A 19,507-nucleotide genomic window follows, 5' to 3' on the forward strand; every position below is an offset into this window, starting at 1 on the left:
GAGGTAGGCAGAAGCTGATGTGGCTGGAAGTAGGTCAAGTTGGGGGGAGAGGGGAGGAGAGGGACAGATAGGGCCTGCAGGCTGTGGGAAAGAGTCTAAGATGTACTCTGAGGTGGGGAAACAGGGAGACTGAGACTCAGGGAGAGAGAGGGAGAGAGACTGGGAGCCCAAGGAAGAGATGGGGACTTAGCATCTTGAGATCTGGGCCCCAATGGCCAAGAAGGCTTCAGCTGTGTCTTGCAGCCCACCCCAGACCCCTCTGCGGTACTCTGACTTCACTAGCACAGGCAACCACCCAGCACCCAGAACAGTGTGGGCATACAGTAGGCACTCTATAGATGTTGGATGAATGGGTAAACAGAGGGATGGACAGATGAGTGGATGTGGATGGAGAAATGGATGGGCTGGGTGGGTGGATGGATGAGCAGGTGGGTAGATGAATGGACGGTGGAGGAAGACTCGGTGCCGAGGTCATGGCCCTGAGAAGCTGCATTTCCCACCGTCCAGCAGGAGCCTGGGCAGTGGCCTGTGCGGTGGTGGGTGGAGGGACAGCAAAGCCAGCCTCAGGGGCCCAGCTCTCTGCTGTAGCCTCATAAGATCTGGGTGGAGGCTGTGGGGTGGGCAGAGCAGGTGCTGCGCACAGGCCAGGCAGGGGCGGCCGGCGGGTACCAGATGCTGCTACTGCCTCTGCCGCTGAGTCAGTGTCACCATGGCAACTCGGCCTGCAGGGTGCTCCTGGGCACACCCCCTCACTGCAGCCACCACCACAGCCGCCTCCTGGCAGGGGCAGGGGGAGCGAGCTCCGGGCCTAGAGCTCTGGGCCCGGTTCCCGGCAGCCTGGGGACCACATGCTGCCCTCCCACCCCCTTCACAGCCCCTCCATCTCCTGGGATTGGACAGGGTGGGGTCCCCAGATGAGGACAAGATCTGCTTACTAGATATGAAGAAGTGGCTACAGTTGGGGGGGCGAAGGGGAGAGGGGCCTCAGTAAGGAGCCACAGTAGGTATGGAGAGGTGGGGGGTGGTAACGCAGCTATCCCCAAACCTGAGCCCCCCGTCTCCTCTGGGGCATGGATGCTCATGGGGAAACCGAGGCAGGGAGAGACGCCACGGGCTCCACCTGGGATGGCAAGGACTTGAACTACTCTCTACCGGCTGTAGAGGATTGGGGTACCCCTGTGACCCCACCTCCTCTCATCGCTGCTCACCCGACTGACTCAGGACCCCTCCTTGATAATCCTCCAACACTCCCCAAATCCCTACTCCAGGGCCTTTGCACAAGCTCTTCCAGCTCCACAGCCCCTTCCCTCTGGTATCTTCCAGGTACCCTCTCTGCTGACGTCAAAGACTCTCTGAATCCCCTCCCTCTCGGGATTGGGCAACCAGGTGGTGATGTGCCCGTGTCTGGCCCCTCCAACATGACCCAGAGCTGGAGGAACAGGGCAAGGACTTGGGGAGACCGATAGCTCCCTGGGCAGGGTTGACCCTCCATTGGGGCCACAAGACCCCATCAGACACCAGCAATCAGGGATCAAATCAGGCCAGGCGGCCAAGCCCCAGGGCTGGAGTCACCTCCATGGCCTCCTCCTCCAGGGCACCTGCCCGATGCCTCCAGGCCACACTGGGGCCTCCACCTCCCACTGATCATCTGGAGTCACCGAGTCCCCCCAGCCCTGGCGTGCTGCCCTGGCTAAGTCCCTTTACCTTGGCCATAGAGAAATATTTATATGGTCACCTCTTTTTGCTAAGGGGTGGTGTCATGTCCTCGGCCAAGGGCTGTGGTCCCTTCGCAAAACATGGATCTGGTTAAAAAACGATCATGTGTCTCATTTTGTTTGTGTCTTGGTCTGGGGATTGAATTCGGGCCTCATACATGCTAAGCAGAGGCTGGGTCACCCCTGAGCCCCAGTCCTCCCAGTCCTGTCCCCCGCTGGCCCTGCCTTCTCCGGCCCTTGTCCCCTCTCACCTGCTTTCTCCCGGCACTCCGGGCCTCTCTTTCTCTGGCTCCTATAATTTTCCTCCCTCCTAGTCCCCCTCTCTCCTCCATCTCCTTCATTTCCTATCTCTTTATCTCCCCGGGTCACTAACTAGCTGTCCTATCCGGCTGTCACTGTGCTCTGGGGCTCCCATCAGGTCTAGCCCAGCCCTGCAGAGCTCGGTGGGGCCTTGGCCTCCACCCATCTGCCCATTTTTCCCAGGTCTTGGCCGAGGGCCAGAAGGGCGCCCTGCGGGGGAAGGGGAAATTCCAGCGGCCCAAAGCCAGTCCCCTCCCCTGCTCAGAGTCCCCTCCAGGGCGCCGGCGGGAAAGGGGTTAACCCGGGAAGGGGTTAACTGCGCGCAGTCCCCTCCCCCCAGCCCTGCATTTAATTAGCCGCCCAGGCAGGGAGGGTGGGAGGAAGGGAGGGAGGGGGAGGGGAGGGGCGAGGCGGGGCGGAGGCCGCTGGAGGGGATGGGGGGGGAGGCCGGGAGCCTGGAACCCACCCTGGATTCGAGTCTCGCCTGGCTGCTTCCCCCACTTAAGCCTCTGCCACTCGGTTCTCTGCCATCCCCTCTCGGCGGCCCAGCGGAGCGCCGGCGGCTGGCGTCACTTGTCCCCCCAGCTGTTCTGGGGAAACTGAGGCTCACGCAGCCTGGCCACTGGCCAGGACGCAGCTGGGGGCAAACGTTTATTTGGGCGGTTTTGCAGGGATTTGTCTGCGCACTGGAAAGCAAACCCCAAACCCACGTACCCGCCCCCACGTTCCTCCAGTCCCCGGAGCTGGGGGAACATGAGGCGGCGGAGGGGACCAGGTGGCCTGCAGCCCGGGCTTGAGTACCAGTCAAGCTGGGCCCCTCCTGGTGCCTCGGGCTCCCCTCTGCGTGGCGCGCACGACAGCGCTGGAGGACACACTCCCCCGACTCTCGCTGTGGGTCTCCGGCGCCGCGTGGGTTGCGGCCCCGAGGCCCAAACGTCCGCGTCTTCGCCGAGCCCTGACGTCGCGCTGACGCCACCAGCCCCCCTCCCCGCGGGGTCCGGCAGCCCAGAGTGGTTAACTCTTCCGCTGCCACACGAGACCCCCAGGGTCCTTTCTCCCTCCACCCGCTCCCTGCCCGGAGAGGGTCCGGGCTGGGCCCCGACGTCGGAGTGTCCTGGGCGGACCTGGTAGACAGGCCCTTAGCCCGGGCTGTTCCCTTCGCCTGGAATGCGGCTCCAGTCCCAGGTCAAGCCCGTGTTTACTGTGACTTCGCTCCCTCCCGCCGGGCCCTGACCCCTCCGAGGCTGGGCGTGACCGCGTCTGGCTGGATCTCCCGGGCCCGGGGTGGGTCCTCCCCTCAGCCACTTGCTGTTTCAAGGTCAGTTTCTTCCCATTTTTCAGATTAGAACCAACAAAGTTCAGGGAACTTAAGGACGTCACCTAGAGAGGGGCAGAAAGCCCGGGCCCCAGCTCTGGCGGATCCCTGCCCCCACCCCATGCGGTGGCGGGGACTGTCTCGCAGCCGGGGAGAGGACCCCCGCAGGCCCCGCCCTGCCCCAGGGGAAGTGAGACTAGGAGCCCTCCCCCGCATTCTCGCCACTTCCTCCCGGGGAGCGGCGGCGGCGGCGGGGAGAGGGAGGAGGTGGGGACGGCCTGGGAGTTCAGGGAACCTGCCTTGGGTCGGGGACGGGGGTCCCTCCATGATGACCCTATGATTTGGTAGAAGACTGGCGCTAGATGCCCCACGCGCTTGGGCTGAGGGATGGCAAATCTGCTCCTTCCTTGAGGCCCTTCTTAAGCGACCTGTTGTCTGTTTTGATTCCCTCAGTGTCCTCCCCAGCTGGGTCCCAGAGCCTTCCATCCTATCTTCCCCTTCTGCTCTCCCGCTCCTACGCCACCGCTGTGATGCATCCCTGGTCTTCCCTGGGCGGGGGTGGAGGGGACCTGGATCCCTCTGCGCTCCAGAGATTGAAGGCATGCTTTGCTCAGAGCCTCAGTTTCTCTGCTGGGGACAAACATCCCTCCAAGGGAACAATGTCTGGAAGACGTTTCCCAGTTTGGCAGCAGGGATACACTTGCTCATCCGTTGCTTCATTCACTCCTGCTGCTCGGTGCCGTCCTGTCACCTCCTCCTTCATTCACAAACCGCAGGCTGCCTAGGAAGGACTCAGTGGCTCACAGATATGTGGGTGGGGACAGCCCCAAGACCAGAGGTGGGATCTTCCATTTTACTAAACTAACCTGAATCCTCCCCAGAGAGGCCCGGCAAGGTCCCCAGAGGCAGCAGCCTGTCACTTCAGTCTCTGCTGGAAAGGGGTCTGCACCTCTCTGAGCCATCCATAGAAGCCTGCGCAGTGACGCAGGCCAGGCCCACGGTAGTAGATCACCAGAGTGCTCCCTCAACTCCTGAGTTCCAGTGTCAACTAGTCAGACACTGTGAGGACCTCCCATGTGCTGGGGCCACTGAACAGGCCCCTCTGGCTATGCATTCTCACCTTCCTGGACTGGCCTCCCTCCTTGAATGCCACTCAGACATCCAGGCCTCGGCCCAAGTGTCCCTGAGGACAGAATGCCTGGGCTCATCATTTGTTGTTTTTTTTTCAGTTTCCTTCTATTTATGGCAAGAGAAAACGATTTTCCATTCCTGGCGGTGACACGAAGATCCCCTTTTGAAATATATTGAAATAGAAACAGAAAAGGGGGTAGAGAGTGACATGGACCTAAAGGGTGCTCCTTGGCTATGATTACTTCCTGTAACTCCCCGCTCAGCTCTAGGAGGGCTGGGGGCTGAAGAGCTGGGCCCAGCATGCCCAGCACAGGCGCACCAGGGACTGTCCAATGAGCCAACCATGATGCCCCCAACCCAAATCCAACTGACTCCTCAAGGTGATCTAGTAACAGTGGATTCCTGATCTTCTGACCAACACCTACACACACCTGCTGGACCCCAACATCTGAACCTGTGAAAGGACCTAACCCCACTGGTGCATACAGCAAGTGCACATTCAGTGCACGCTGGGGGAACGCAGGCACTGCTCCTAGGAGCTCTTTCCTCCAGGTGCTAGAGACCTAAGGCTGGAGTCCTTCAGTCCCTTCACAAACACTGATCTGCGCCACTCCTTGAAGCCTTTGAGGAGGCTGGGGACACCACAGTCTCAGGGACAACTGGACTCTGTTGTCATCAAAGCGGGATGTGTCAGGTCCAATCAATGTCCAAGGGCCTGCTGCGCCCGCTGCCTTATTGTAATATGGTCTTCCGAGGCTGAAGGAGCCGGTGCCACCCAAAGGGCAGAAGCTGGGTCCCCTCCATAGGGCTAGTCAAACACCTGCACAGGGACGGACAGGACGGCGGTTGCGGCTCCAGGGGAGGGCGGAAGTGGGGCGGTGGCGAGGGGGGAGCCGCAGCCCTCCGCGGTAACCTGATCCTCAGGAATGCGCCGAGGCCAGACGCGCCCCCAGCCCCAGGCCGCGGCCCCTCCCCCAGCCACCCCACGGGATCCTGCCACCTGGGGGACTGTTCTCCGCCCCCAAGCCCTGCCCCCACTAGCCAGTTTGTTTTCAGTGCAGAGTTACCCTGTCCCGGCCCTGCAGGGTCCTGAGCTCTGGGGGACCATCCCCAGCAAGCCCCGCCCCCAGGAGGCCCCCTTGCCTCATCCCCCTTCTGCTCCTCTAACTCCTATTCTTTCCTCTCCCGGGGATTTTCCGTTTTATCAAGTTGATGGTAGGTCTCTGGGTGTTGAGTAAAGACTGAAAATTCAGCCCAGTGGCAGATCACTCTAAACCAGAAGGTCAGTGTCTTAGTACTGGGCGGCGCAGAGGTCAGAACCTGGGCTGGCGAGACAGAAGGGGGAGGGCACATCAGATTCAGTGTCTGGAAGGCCAGGTCCCTCTCCAGCCCTGGCTGGGGGAGCCCAGGCAGGTCAGGTCGCCAGTCCTCCGCAGACAACTGCTCTGGGAAATCCGATTAAAATCTCTCACAACTTGCTGGGAAGATAAAAGTAAAAATATGGACTCCAGGGCTGAGCCTGCTTAATGTCCCTTCCTCCAGCCTCATCTGGGACCCCACTGATTTTGGGACAAATACCACTTGGTGTTTGGTGAAGGCCTCACCACCTCTTTTCCACTTTGGCTCTGTGGCTGCCAATTTAATCCAGTCTTGCTGCCCCCCAGCTCTCCATCAAGGCGAAATGCTGGTCCTTGCCCCGGGCCTTTGCACTTGCTGAACCTACTGCCTGGGACACTGATTCCCCATTACTTGGTTATTTGCTCCAACTTCTCTTTCAGCATCGTCTTCTAGGGTGCCCCTCACACACTAACACACTCTAAGACATCCTCTGCTTTACCAATGAGGCCACCATTTATTCTCCCAAAGGCTGCAATTATATTCCTGTTAGTCTGAGTGTGGGGAGGGTATGGAGGTTTGTCTCAATGTGTGTCCAAGCCAGTGCATGTGGAATAAGTGAGTTATCCCTAGTTCACTGCATGGATTAAGCACACTCCCACCTTGTCTCAGGAAATCCCTGTCTCTGAGGGACCCCCAGTCTGGGAGGACTAAAGCTGGACAAGATAGCTGTTCCTCAATCAACTTTATGGGATCAAGTTTGGGACAAATGGAGGGATGAGAATGGAATATCTTGGAGGGCTCCCTAGCTGGGAGGAAGAAGAGGGCAGGGAAGGGGATTGGGCAGAGGGAACAGCAACTCAGGCAGAGGAACCCACAGAAGGGGGATAGACAGGCTGGCTGCCCAGGGCAGTTCTCTATACTGAGGCCACGACCTCCCCTCTCCCTGTCTGGGAGAGCAAGGTTTGCTGCAGATAGAGGACGGGTTTAGCCAACCTTGGAGTCTAAGGGGACTCCTAGGAGGCATGATTAGGAAAGGCTTCTTGAGAGGAAGCAGTGGAGGCAGGTTTTGAAGGATGAGTAGGAAGGAGTTTGCCAAGAAGCTATGTAAAGGCAGTCCAAGCTAAGAGAACACAGACCCAAATGACTGCAGTTCAGTTTGGCCAAGTAATAATGAAGCAAAACAGTTATTGAATCCTTACTTTTTTTTCAAATCCTCCCTATAAAACAGTCCATGTGGTAAGTAAGCTTATTCACTCCTTTTTCTTAAGGCTGGAACCGAGGCTCACCAAGACAACACTTTGGCCTCTGAAGGCCTACTTGCCTTGAGAAAGGTCACTTGGCCCAGGCTGGCTTGGCCCACAGTTCATCCCCCCACCTGCCAAGGTCAGGACTACACCTCCTTGGCCTCCTACTCAATCCAGACTCTTAGAGAAACACCACCCATCTCTTTCAATCTAGTCCCACTACCATAGCTCAGACTGAGGCCCCAGGACAGGGATGTCTGGAGGCCAGGGGCAGGGGCTGGGTCTCCTTCCACTGGGGGTCACAGCCTCTGGGGGAGGTTCGGGGAAGCACAGCAATCCTATCTGAGAGGTCTTGGAGGGGATGTCTGGCCCATCTCAGTCATTCTGGATGATTCCAAGGCTATAATGGGAATAAAGGGGGGGGGGATTCCCTGAGGACACACATTTGCAGGAGGAGGGGTGGGAGGGGTGTGACCAGGGAGAGGCCACAGCAGTTTGTAAAGGACCTGAGGTGGGAAGGAGCTGGGCACTGCAACTGGGAGATACGGAGAGGGCTGAGAGGGCTGGAGGGGCTGAGGGACTGTGTGAAGGGCAAGTTTGTCAGATCCAGATGTTTCCAGGATATCTGGAGCATAGGTGGGGCCGTCCTTCCCACCTCCCCTACAGCCCTTTCCCAGGGAGCCTTAATGGTGGCCCATTAAGCCCTAACAGCCATGATCTACTAATAAGCAGGTAATAATTACTAGCTGGGATTCCTGCCTCATCAGCTCAGCCTCTGGAGTCGGGAAACCTGCCCAAGGACCCACATCAGGCCCTGCAGACTCCAAGGTTAAAAACGTGGGCGGCTGAGGGAAGCAGGAGCCCTGGTGCCCGTGGACTCCCAGGTTCCAGGACTCTGCTGAAGGAGAAACACTCCGGACGGGGTCACAGCCCAGGCCCTGCCATGATTCCTAACTACCTCTGGGCTGGCAGGTCACTCCCACCTTGCTGAGCCTCAGTTTGCCACCTGTAGAGACAAGAAGTCCAACTTATCTATTGATTCCACGAAGTGGAAAAAATAAATAAATAAGGTCGGAAGCACTTCCAGAAACTTCTGGCTACCCTCCTCTTCCCTTCCCCATCTTTCCGGGGGGTGGGGGGGGACAGCCGGTGTGGAAGGAATGAAGAAAAGGACCTGCCCCTACCCGCAGTGAGCCCCTAGCCCGCTCTAAACCTCTCCAGAAAGAAGGAAAGGCCGTGGGCGCAGTGAGCTGGAGGCGCCAAGGACTTATTTATCCACCCGGGATCCCATCCCCCTCCTGTCCCAGGAGGCCGGTACCACCCCCGCCTCCGCCCGGCGGGGGCCCCACGCGCGGACGCGGGGCGGGGCCTCGGAGAGGGCGGGGGCCCCGGCGGGCTGGTGTCTGCTGGCCTGGCCCATCACGCCACCCGGGACGTGCCTTGGCGGGAGGCGGCGCTGGGGGCATCGGTCGTACACAGGGCTCCCGGGGCGGGGTGACCGGGCCTGAGCGTGCGGCCCGCCCCCATGACGTCAACCCACAAGGCAGCGCGCTGTTGTGCCGTTTACCGCGCGTCGCCGGGACAACGGCGGCCGGGGTGGTGCAGACACCTTGACCCCGCCCCTTAATGCAAATGAGCGACGTCACCCGTACCCAATGGTGAGCAGGGGCGGTGAGCTCATCGCGCCGGGCCGAGGCTATAAGGGGGCGCCCAAACGGCGCGGCGCAGGAGCCGCCGCCAGCGGAGGGCCGGGCGCAGCGGCCTCGGCCGGGGCGGGCGCAGGGCCGAGCGGACGGGGGGGCGCGGGCCCCCCGGGAGGCCGCGGCCACTCCCCCCCGGGCCGGCGCGGCGGGGGAGGCGGAGGATGGAAACACCCTTCTACGGCGATGAGGCGCTGAGCGGCCTGGGCGGCGGCGCCAGTGGCAGCGGCGGCAACTTCGCGTCCCCGGGCCGCTTGTTCCCCGGGGCGCCCCCGACGGCGGCGGCCGGCAGCATGATGAAGAAGGACGCGCTGACGCTGAGCCTGAGCGAGCAGGTGGCGGCGGCGCTCAAGCCGGCGGCGGCGCCACCTCCGGCCCCCCTACGCGCAGACGGCGCCCCCAGCGCGGCGCCCCCCGACGGCTTGCTATCGTCGCCCGACCTGGGGCTGCTCAAGCTCGCCTCTCCTGAGCTCGAGCGCCTCATCATCCAGTCCAACGGGCTGGTCACCACCACGCCGACGAGCACGCAGTTCCTCTACCCCAAGGTGGCGGCCAGCGAGGAGCAGGAGTTCGCCGAGGGCTTTGTCAAGGCCTTGGAGGATTTGCACAAGCAGAACCAGCTTGGCGCGGGTGCGGCCGCCGCTGCTGCGGCCGCCGCAGGAGGACCCTCTGGCACGGCATCGGGCGCCGCACCCCCCGGCGAGCTGGCCCCGGCCGCTGCCGCGCCGGAGGCACCCGTCTACGCGAACCTGAGCAGCTACGCGGGTGGCGCCGGGGGTGCCGGGGGCGCTGCGACGGTCGCCTTCGCCGCCGAGCCCGTTCCCTTCCCACCGCCGCCGCCCCCCGGCGCACTGGGGCCGCCGCGCCTGGCCGCGCTCAAGGACGAGCCACAGACGGTGCCCGACGTGCCAAGCTTCGGCGAGAGCCCGCCGCTGTCGCCCATCGACATGGACACGCAGGAGCGCATCAAGGCGGAGCGCAAGCGGCTGCGCAACCGCATCGCAGCCTCCAAGTGCCGCAAGCGCAAGCTGGAGCGCATTTCGCGCCTGGAGGAGAAAGTGAAGACGCTCAAGAGCCAGAACACGGAGCTGGCGTCCACCGCGAGCCTGCTGCGCGAGCAGGTGGCGCAGCTCAAGCAGAAAGTCCTCAGCCACGTCAACAGCGGCTGCCAGCTGCTGCCCCAGCACCAGGTGCCCGCGTACTGAGCCCGTGCACGGGGCGCATGCGCGGCCCCCCTCCTTGAGGGACGGGCTCGCGGGGGGGGGCGTGGGCGCCCCGGACTTGGAGAGGGTGCGGCCCCGGCGACCCCCCTACCCCAGGGTGCCCAGGATTTGGAGAGGACGCTGTCCCGGGGGGTGCCCAGAACTCGGAGAGGGCGCCCTGGACTTCGACAAGCTGGACCCCCTGCTCCTTGGGGGGGCGAGCGCATGACCCCCCCCTCGAGCTGCCTCTGTTCCCCGCGCGGCCGCCCCGTGTTGCACAAACCCGCGCCCCGGCAGCCCCTTCGTACACAGCGCTGCGGAAGGGGGCTCTGTGGGGCGCAGCCTCCAGCCTGCCTTTTCTTTTACTTTTTTTTTTTTTTTTTTGCCTTTGGAAGAGAGAAGAACAGAGTGTTCGATTCTGCCCTATTTATGTTTCTACTCGGGAACAAACGGTTGTGTGTGCGTGTGTGTTTCCTTGTGTTGGTTTTTTAAAGAAATGGGAAGAAGAAAAAAATACTACTCATTTTCCTCGCTCTCGCTACCCTCTTCTGTCCTTCCGACACCCCCGTGCCCTTTTTGTTCTTTTGTTTTTGTTTTGCTACGAGTCCACATTCCTGTTTGTAATCCTTCGTTCGCCCGGTTTTCTGTTTTCAGTAAAGTCTCGTTACGCCAGCTCCGCTGTCCGCCTCCTTCTTCCCCCGCCGGGGCCTGAGGGGCTGGGCGGAGCCTGGCCTGCTCCCCTACCCCCCACCTCCTGGCTCCTCCCCTAGTGGGAGGGCGCGGGGAGTGGGCGTCTGGGAGGGGCCTGCACATCTGGCGCGCAGCTAGCGCCACCTAGGCGCAGTGGGGCAGGCAGATGTCAGGTTAGGGAGGGAACATCCAGCTTTTCTGACCCGTGTTTGGTCAGGTCCTTTGCCTTATGGAGAGGAAAGCTTGGGTGGTGGATCTTTCCGGTCCAAGATGGGAGGAGGAAACAGATGTATAACCTTGTGGGCCTCTTTCCCTGTCTGTGAAATGGGTAGAACAATTGAAGATCTTGGTCCCTGAAAATGTGAGGCTTATGAGAGTTCAGCTGCACAGCAGTGCTGGGCTCGCGGTTGGTGCTCAGGGTAGACGTTGATCATTCCTTGTTGGAAGGGGCGGGGCAGGGAGCTCTGAGGGCTCCATACCAGGAAGAAGGTGGTCGGAGCGGCACTGACCTAGAGGTGTGGTCACATGGACTTAAAAGCCAGGAGTTGGCAAATATTTCCCCTAAACATGACCTCCCAACATTGTATTCTCATTTTGAGGGAACTTAAGGTTCAGAGAAGTTGAACAAGTGGCCACATCACAGTGTGTAGAGGACTGTGCAGGGTCATTTGGACCCTGGGCTCCACCTCCAGAGACTTGAACCCAGGCTGCCCACTTCCCCTGCCAGTTTTGGCCTTTGATCTTAAAACCCTGCGCCTTGGGCTTATGACTGGAGCCAGGTGGAGTTGGTGCAGGTGTACCCAGCCAGACCTGCTGGGGAAGGTCATTTTGCCCATTTTAGATGAATCGAGTACAAAGAAGGGCCTTTGGCCATCAAGAGTAGGGCCCTTACTGACTCCAGGTCCCGACCCTGTCCCCCCTCTCCCCCATTTTGCAAGGCTTCAGGAACTGTTCAGGGCTGTTTTTAACCACGTGACCTTGCCTTGTGCCAAGGTCAGGCAGATGTTTCAAGATGAGGGTGCTCATTGATGCTGAAGTGGGGGTGCCTGTCGACACAAGAGATTTGGGGGGATGGAGTGTCACTCTTTGAGAGACCAAGTGCTGACTTAGGTACACAGTTGGGTGGCCTCAGTCCTGTCCCTGCCCTCACATTTCTGCTGTGAGATGGGTGTGTTCCAAGTGCATCTCCCAGGTGGGCAAGCCAGGTGCTTGGGGAGCAGTGGACAATGGCAGTAAAGAGGACCCTTGCAGCCCCAACTTCTAGGGAAGGGGAGGCCCAAGGAGGTTTGGGGACTTCTGGGACTCTGCACCCCCGGCCTGGGTGCGTACCAGTGGTGGTCTGAAGAGGATGCCAGCAAGCTCGAGCCTTGCCTGGCGTGAGGGACTTTTCTCTCTCTTGCTTGCAGTGGTGGCTCAGGCCGGGGTCCCTGCTTGCCCGGTGGCCTTCCACCCCAGCCCTGCAGGCTTGTTTTGTTGTGGGGTGCTTATCAAAACCCCAGACCTGGCCCCCAACTTGAAAACTTTGGGGGCAAAAAAATCCTTGACCACCCTAATCCCTGCAGGAGTCGGTGTCCCCCCCCCCCAGGGACCTTCCACCCAAACTATCAGTGTCCTTTCCTCTGCCCTCAGGGCCTCTGCCGGGCTGCCTGTCTGGGGTCTTCCCCAGCCACTCTGCCTCCCAGCTTCCGACCCCTTGGCTGGGCCAGCGCCCGCCCTACTAGCTCCTAAGGGGCCCGTGTTCCGCCATCACTGTCCTGACTACTCAAGGCTGTGTTTCTTGGGCACACGTAGGGTCTCCTGTCACTGCTGAAACAGATGAAGGATGCTAAATCCTGTCCAGCTGCCAAGTCCCTTATTTTGCTCCAAGTTACAGCCACAGTGTGGAGAAGACTTGGGAGAGGGTCTGAGGGGGCGAGGCTGGGCACCCCTCCCGGCCTTTGCTTTGGTGCCCCCCCACCCCATGGCTCCTAAGGGAGGCCAGGCTGTGTGGCTTTGGCTGTTGCCTGCTGTTCTGAAGCCAAGGTGTGTGTCAGCCTTGGCCTGGCCAGCTGTGACTCACCCTGGGCCTTGGCCCAGCCCCGGGAGGTGACCCAAGGCATTGGCCTCACTTCCCCCACCAGGGCTGCAGCTCAGGGTTGGTGCCCACTTTTGCTCTACGGGAATCCCAAGAAGACTCAGGTTTGGCTGCACCCAAAGGAGCCCTCAGACTTGGAGCTAGGCCCAGCTGCCAGCCAAGCATTCTAGACTGTAGGTCAGAACTCATTCCTCCCTAGCTCTGAACCCTCCCCTGGCTCCCTGGTGCCTTCTCAATAAAACTCAAGCTCTTGTACTTCTTTTGACACTCTGCCCCCCCAAATCTCGTGTGTCCTATCCAGCTCCTGCAGATCTCTCACCCCCTCTTCCTCCAGCCACACCAGCCTTCTCCAGGGCCCCTAGTCATTGCCCAGCTCCTTCCAGCCTCAGGGCCTTTGCTCAGGCTGTGCCCTCCACCTGGGACACCCTTTGCCCAACTCTCCCCAGGTTCTTTCCAAGTTCCTTCTCTTTTCCAGCTCAGGTTCCTGACTGGCCCATCCCATCCTGTTTGATTTCTACCTAACAGTTTTCTTTTTGTTTTGTTTTTTGGTGAGCAAAAAGAATGGGACTTATTCAAATGAGAAGAAAAGAGAAAGCGCTCCTGTGGGGAAGAGGGGTCCCCCTAGGGGTTCCCCCTACCTAGCAGTTTTGTTTTGGTACCAGGGATTTAACCTAGGGGCACTTTACCACTGAGCCACATCCCCAGCCCTTTTTATTTTATTTTTTTTTAGTTTTGAGACAGGGTTGTTGCTAAATCTCAAACTTGAGCTCCTCCTGCCTCAGGCTCCCGAGTTGCTGGGATTATGGACATGCACCTGGCTCCAACCTAATGGTTTTAAACCCCCAAATTATTTGAGTTGTTTTTATATCCCTAAAGCAAGGGGCTGTTTTCAGCATACAGTAGGTGCTCAGCAAATGCCCAAGGGCCAAAAGACTGAATCTGCCTCTGGATACATGGATAGGGGAGATTTCTGGGGTCCCCTCTGTGCTCAGAGCCTTGACTTTCTCCCCAGGAGGAGTAAGTGATAGGTAGCAACCACCATGACCTTTAGCCCTGGCCCACATCCTGCCCCCCAACCTGGTTCTGCCTTCTAGAACTCTCCCAGCAAGGGCTGGTAGGGATTGGCTGGGACTGGGCTGTGAGTCACAAAGCTGCCATGGCACCAGGGTCCCAAGGCTGGCCATTCGGGCTGGTGGGTTCAGCTTCGGGGGCACGTGAGTGGGGCTGGAGAGAGGGGCTTTGTGGGGGGTACACAGGGGACCCTGCTGTCCTCCGCTAGGCTAGCCCCAGTGCCTCCTACCCCAGCCTGCTCTGGGCTTCTCTTGAGTGGTAGGTTGGCCACTTGGCAACCCCAAAGCCTTGACGGTGGCTTCATCTGCCTGGGGGGCGCATCCTGAAGAGCCTCCTGTGTCCCTGGGGTCCGAGGGACGGTGGTCTGAGTTCACTTACAGATGGGGGGACGGAGGCTCAGAGGGGTTTACTCCATATTGCTGAACCAGACTCAGCATCTGTGTCCTGGGGGACCCCGTTCCTTGCCCGCGCCGTCCTGTCTCTCTCCCTCTCATCTGGTCACTCATTGGTTGGTCACGAGGTTCAGGAAACCTCTGACCCTAGAATGGACCCCGTGGGATTCTGGGACAGCTGTTTTCAAGTTCTACAGCTTGGGCTGCCCTCATTCACCCAGCCACCCGCCCATCCACCCATTCATTGAGTCATTCATAAAGCATCTCGTGAGCACCTACTGTATGCACTCTTCTATGGGATGCTGTTAAATACGGCAAAACTTAAAACAGCTGTCCCCACCCTAAGCAGCCCCTAGTCTAGTGGGAGAAAAGTCACAACAGAAAGAAGCAAGATAGGGGCTGGGGACATAGCTCAGCAGGTAGAGAGCTTGCCTCACATGCACAAGGCCCTGGGTTCCGTCCCCAGCCCCACCAAAAAAAAAAGAGAAGAAGCAAGATGCCAGGTGGCCTTCAGTTTCTCTCCGAAATGCAGCCACCATCGGGCCAACTCCAGGGGAGCCAGGAGAGCAGAGAGATGGCGATGCCCCAAACCTGTTCCTTGTGCCAGTTTCTACCCCACACCCCGAGTTCCCAGCATCTGGGCCCTGCCTTCCCTTTGCAGTGGGGTCTTAAACCCAGCAGCTTCAAGCACAATAGCTTATTGTGATTCCATTACCGGCCCCTCCCAACATGGGGGGGGGGGGGGGGGGTCTTCTGATCACCCTGCACCGGAGGGTGAGACCTGTGGAGGGGCAAGGGAGACCTGTGGAGGGGCAAGTGAGACCTGTGGAGGGGCTGCTTGGGTTCTAGAGCAGAGTCTGAGAGCCACTTCCTACCCCAGGCTGCTTTGTGCTGAGGCCAGGTGGGTCACAAGGGCCTCAGGGGGCAGGGTTCGCCTTCCTAGGCAAAGAGCTGGGGACTGTGTTCTGTCCAACCAACACTGCTGACAGGACAGTCTAGACTTGAAGACTCAGTTCTTCTGGGGACCCCCCACAGGCCGGTGACCTTACCTCTCTGAGCCTCCATTTCTCAGTGTGGAAATATCAGTTAAGCCTGAGTGGTTGACAGTGTCTCGGATTATCTATGTCTTTTTTTTTTTTTTTAATTTTTTGGTTGTAGTTAGACACAACACCTTTATTTCACTTGTTTATTTTTGTATGTGGTTCTGAGGATCGAACCCAGGGTCTCGCACGTGCGAGGCGAGCGCTCTACCGCTGAGCCCCAGCCCCAGCCCCATTATCCATGTCTTGACTTTTTTTTTTTTTTTGATACTGATGATTGAACTCAGGGGCTCTTGGCCACTGAGCCACATCCCCAGCCCTGTTTTGTATTTTATTTAGAGACAGGGTCTCACTGAGTTGCTTAGGGCCTCGCTGTTGCTGAGGCTGGCTTGGAACTCGCCATCCTCCTGCTTCAACCTCCCAAGCAGTGTGCACCACGACACCCAGTGTGACGGGGGTTTTGTTGTTATTGTTGTTGTTGTTGTTGCGTGTTTGTTTTTGGTACTGGGGATTGAGTCCAGAGCCTCATGCGTGATTGGCAGGTCCTCTACCCCTACTACTGAACTACAGCATCAGCCTATTTATTCAGCTATTTTTATGTTCCCCCTTTTATTCTGGGTCTCAAATTATACGTGTATCAGGCCTTTTGATATTGTTCACAGGTCCCTGAGGCCTGGTTTATGGCCCTTTTCCTCTGTGACCGTTTCGCCTACAAGTGAATTTTAAATTTTTCAGATATTGTCTTTTATTCAATTTCAGAATCTCCATCTCTTCACTCATTACGAGCCTTTTTTTTTTTTTTTTTTGGTACCAGGGATTGAACTCAGGGGCCCTTGACCATGAGCCACCTTCCCAGCCCTATTTCGTATTTTATTTAGAGACAGGGTCTCACTGAGTCACTTAGGGCCTTGCTTTTGCTGAGGCTGGCTTTGAACTCGAGATCCTCCTGCCTCAGCCTCCTGAGCCACTGGGATTACAGGCGTGCGCCACCGTGCCTGGCTGTAAGCCTGTTTTTTAATTTAGCATGAACCAACTGCTGATTGAATGTATTTAAACGTATACTGAATATGTCAGTGAATTTTTTGGTCCTTATTCTCTCAACAATACAGTATAACGACTATTTATATAGCATTTCTGTTGTATTAGATATTCTCAGTCATCTAGAGAAGATTCAGAGAAGACTGCATAGGTTCCCTCAAATCCTACACAGTTTTATAGATGGGACATAAGTGTGCGTGGATCTAGCTGTCCACAGGGGCCTGTGGAGACAGGTACAGCTGTAATTAGAAGAGTTGTTCTCCAATCCTTAACTGATCCCTGAATTTTCAGCACCTTGGTTTACACTTCTTCCTTCCTTTCTTTCTATTTTTGTGGTGCTGGGGTTGAACCCAGGGCCTTTGCATATGAGGAGAGCACTATACCAGCTGAGCTCTGTCCCCAGCCCTCAAGCTGTTTCTTGGAGGGCAGCTCTGATCTCAGTTTGGTTCTGTTATTCCTACCTGGGCTGCTTAGAAACTGCCCCGCCCACGTGTGGTTCAAAGGTCCTGTCGTGATCTTGGTGGTTTATTTTATTTTATATTTATTTTTTAGTTGTAGTTGGACACGATACCTTTATTTTATTTCTTTATTTTTATGTGGTGCTGAGGATCCAACCCAGGGGCCTCGCACGTGCAAGGCAAGCGCTCTACCGCTGAGCCACGGCCCCAGCCCCTGGTTTATTTTATTTTATGTGTATATTTTTGAGATGGGTTTTGGCTGGGTTGCTCCGGCTGGTCTCAAACTCCTGGGCTCAAGCGATCCCCCTGTTTCAGTGTCCCAAGTCAATGGGACTTCAGGTGTGCCCCGCTGCACGAGGCTTGGGCAGTGCTGGGGATGGAACCCAGGGCCTTGCGCATGCCAGGCAAGCGCCCTGCCACTGACCTACACTCCCACCCAGATGGAGGGCTTTTCATCAGACTTTTTAAAAACCTTTCTGTGAGGAACCAATCGGTGTTCCCGTAGGCTAAGCTCCTAAAAACAGGAGAAACTCCCAAAAATCTGCCGATGGACTCGGATGTCGCTCAGTTGGTAGAGTGCTTGCCGTGCATGCACAGGGCCCTGGGTTCAATCCCCAGCACCACCAAAAAAAAAAAAAAATGCCTATGAGCCAGGCACAGTGGCACACCTATAATCCCCAGCATCTTGAAGGCTGAGGCAGGAAGATTGCAAGTTCAAGGCCAGCCTCAGCAATGATAAGATACTAAGCCACTCAGTGAGACCCTGTCTCTAAATAAAATACAAAACAGGGCTGGGGATGTGGCTCAGTGGTCGAGTGCCCCTGAGTTCAATCCCTGGTATCAAAAAATAATAAAAAAAAAAAAGAATCTGCCTGATTGGGAGTAGGGTATACAGCTCAGTGGCCGAGCACTTGCCTACCATGCTTGAGGCCCTGAGTTCCATCCCTAACACACACTCACACACACACACACAAAAAATCATGGTGCCTATCATTTTGTAATTTGCATTTTCCATTTAAGACTGTGTAGTGATTATTACCTCAACAGCCCTTAAAATAATTTTATGACTTGTTTATGAAGATCCTGGATTGTCATGTGGACCCTTTTTTTCTGCTGAGATAGGGTCTTGCTCTGTTGCCTACGTTGTTACTCTTAATAATTCATAAGGTTGAATTTCTGGGTTGCCTTCAAGATACTGTTTTTTTGTTTTTGTTTTTTGTACCAGGGGTTGAACTCAGTGTCACCTGACCACTGAGCCACATCCCCAGCCCTATTTAGAGACAGGGTCTCACTGCGTTGCTTAGTGCCTCGCTGTTGCTGAGGCTGGCTTTGAACTCATGATCCTCCTGCCTCAGCCTCCCGAGCCTCTGGGATGACAGACGTGGGCCACCTCGCCTGGCCCAAGATACTGTCAAACAGGGCCTAGGCTGGCAGAGCAATCGCGTAGCCAGTGTCGGGTCTCGGTTTTGTCCCGAGTCTGGGGGCGGGAGCCATCCTGGACTCTATTTCTTCTCAGTCTTGGGTTGTCTTCACTTTTCCTTCTTCTAAGCGACAGTGAGGGATGACCACACGGCGTCCTATACTCATATCTGAATTCCTGCTATTTCCTAGTATGTTCCTTCCTGTGGACTCTTTTTTTTTTTTTTGAGGAATTCGGTGTTTTTTGCTTTTAACACTTCTTCTTGTGTTGGTTTTGGGGACAGAGCCAGCCAAGAGCAGTGTTGCTACACGGTGCATGTGATGAAGAGCTGAAGGCAGCCGCCTCTTACAGGCTGGCTTCTGAGATTGTACCTTCTTCTCCTGCTCCTCCTCCAACTCTATGACCCTCCAAGGTAAGGAGATGGCTGGGCAAGGGCTTTGGCTGATCCAGCCAGAGGAACAACATACTTTTCTGCTAAACAAGTATGTCCTGCTGCAGCTTGTGTGGGAGGACTATCTGATAGGGTCCCGACTCTGTGCGAGGTAATCATCACTACAGGGTCTTAAATGGAAAATGCAAATTACAAACCCATAGGCACCAGGATTATTATTAGTATTATTTTTTGGTGTGAGGGATGGAACCCAGGGCCTCGAGCATGGTAGGCAAGTGCTTGGTCACGGAGCCGTGTACCCTGCTCCCAATCGGGCAGATTCTTTTTTTCTTTTTTTCTTTTTTGAGATGGGATCTCACAGTTACTCACAGGTCCCAAGTTACTTCTGAAGGCCACAGTCATCCTCTCAGTCTGCCTTCTGCTCCTCCTCCCACCTGAAGTTGGTCCAGCCACCCACCAGCCACGCACTCATCCATCCCATTCATCCCTTTACCCATCTACTCAGCTGCCCATCTACCTAATCATCCATCCATCCACCCATCCACCCGTCCATCCATCCATGAATCCATCTGTTCATTCTTCTATCTACACGTCTGTCCATGCATCTAAGCATCCAACCATCATCCATCTATCCATCTGTCTTTCCGTTCATCCTCCATCTAACCATCCACCCACCCACCCGCCCATTTGCCATTCATCTGTCCATCTATCTGTCTGGCCATCCATCCACCCATCCATCCACCCATCTATCCATCTATCTATCTACCTATCCATCCACCCATCCATCCACCTGTCCATCTACCCATCCATCCATCCATCCACCCACCCATCTGTCCATCTTTCTGTCTATCCATCCATCCATCTGTCCATCCATCCATCCATCCATCCATCTGTTCATCTGTCTGTCCATTTGTCCACTCATCTGTCCATCTTTCTGTTCATCCATCCATCATCCATCTGTCCATCCATCCATCCATCCATCTGTTCA

The 19,507-nt window shown here is 57.1% G+C and overlaps 1 protein-coding gene and 1 long non-coding RNA gene across 2 annotated transcripts; both read left to right on the forward strand.

Moving 5' to 3' along the window:
* Positions 1 to 2,441: 2,441 nt before the first annotated feature.
* On the forward strand, positions 2,442 to 5,971 carry LOC124087933 (uncharacterized). Its single transcript, XR_006850228.2, has 2 exons — positions 2,442 to 3,333; positions 4,560 to 5,971. It is a non-coding gene; the product is annotated as an uncharacterized LOC124087933 (long non-coding RNA).
* Positions 5,972 to 8,804: 2,833 nt separating this feature from the next.
* Jund (JunD proto-oncogene, AP-1 transcription factor subunit) lies at positions 8,805 to 10,617 on the forward strand. Its single transcript, XM_046437120.2, has one exon. The coding sequence runs from the start codon at positions 8,908 to 8,910 to the stop codon at positions 9,946 to 9,948; it is 1,041 nt and encodes a 346-aa protein (XP_046293076.1). The 5' UTR covers positions 8,805 to 8,907; the 3' UTR covers positions 9,949 to 10,617.
* Positions 10,618 to 19,507: the final 8,890 nt, after the last annotated feature.

Source organism: Marmota monax, unplaced genomic scaffold (genome assembly GCF_021218885.2).
Source record: "Marmota monax isolate L192 unplaced genomic scaffold, Marmota_monax_Labrador192_F-V1.1 WCK01_AAM20220418_F8-fsc00021, whole genome shotgun sequence".
In the NCBI taxonomy this organism is placed as follows: Eukaryota; Metazoa; Chordata; class Mammalia; order Rodentia; family Sciuridae; genus Marmota; species Marmota monax.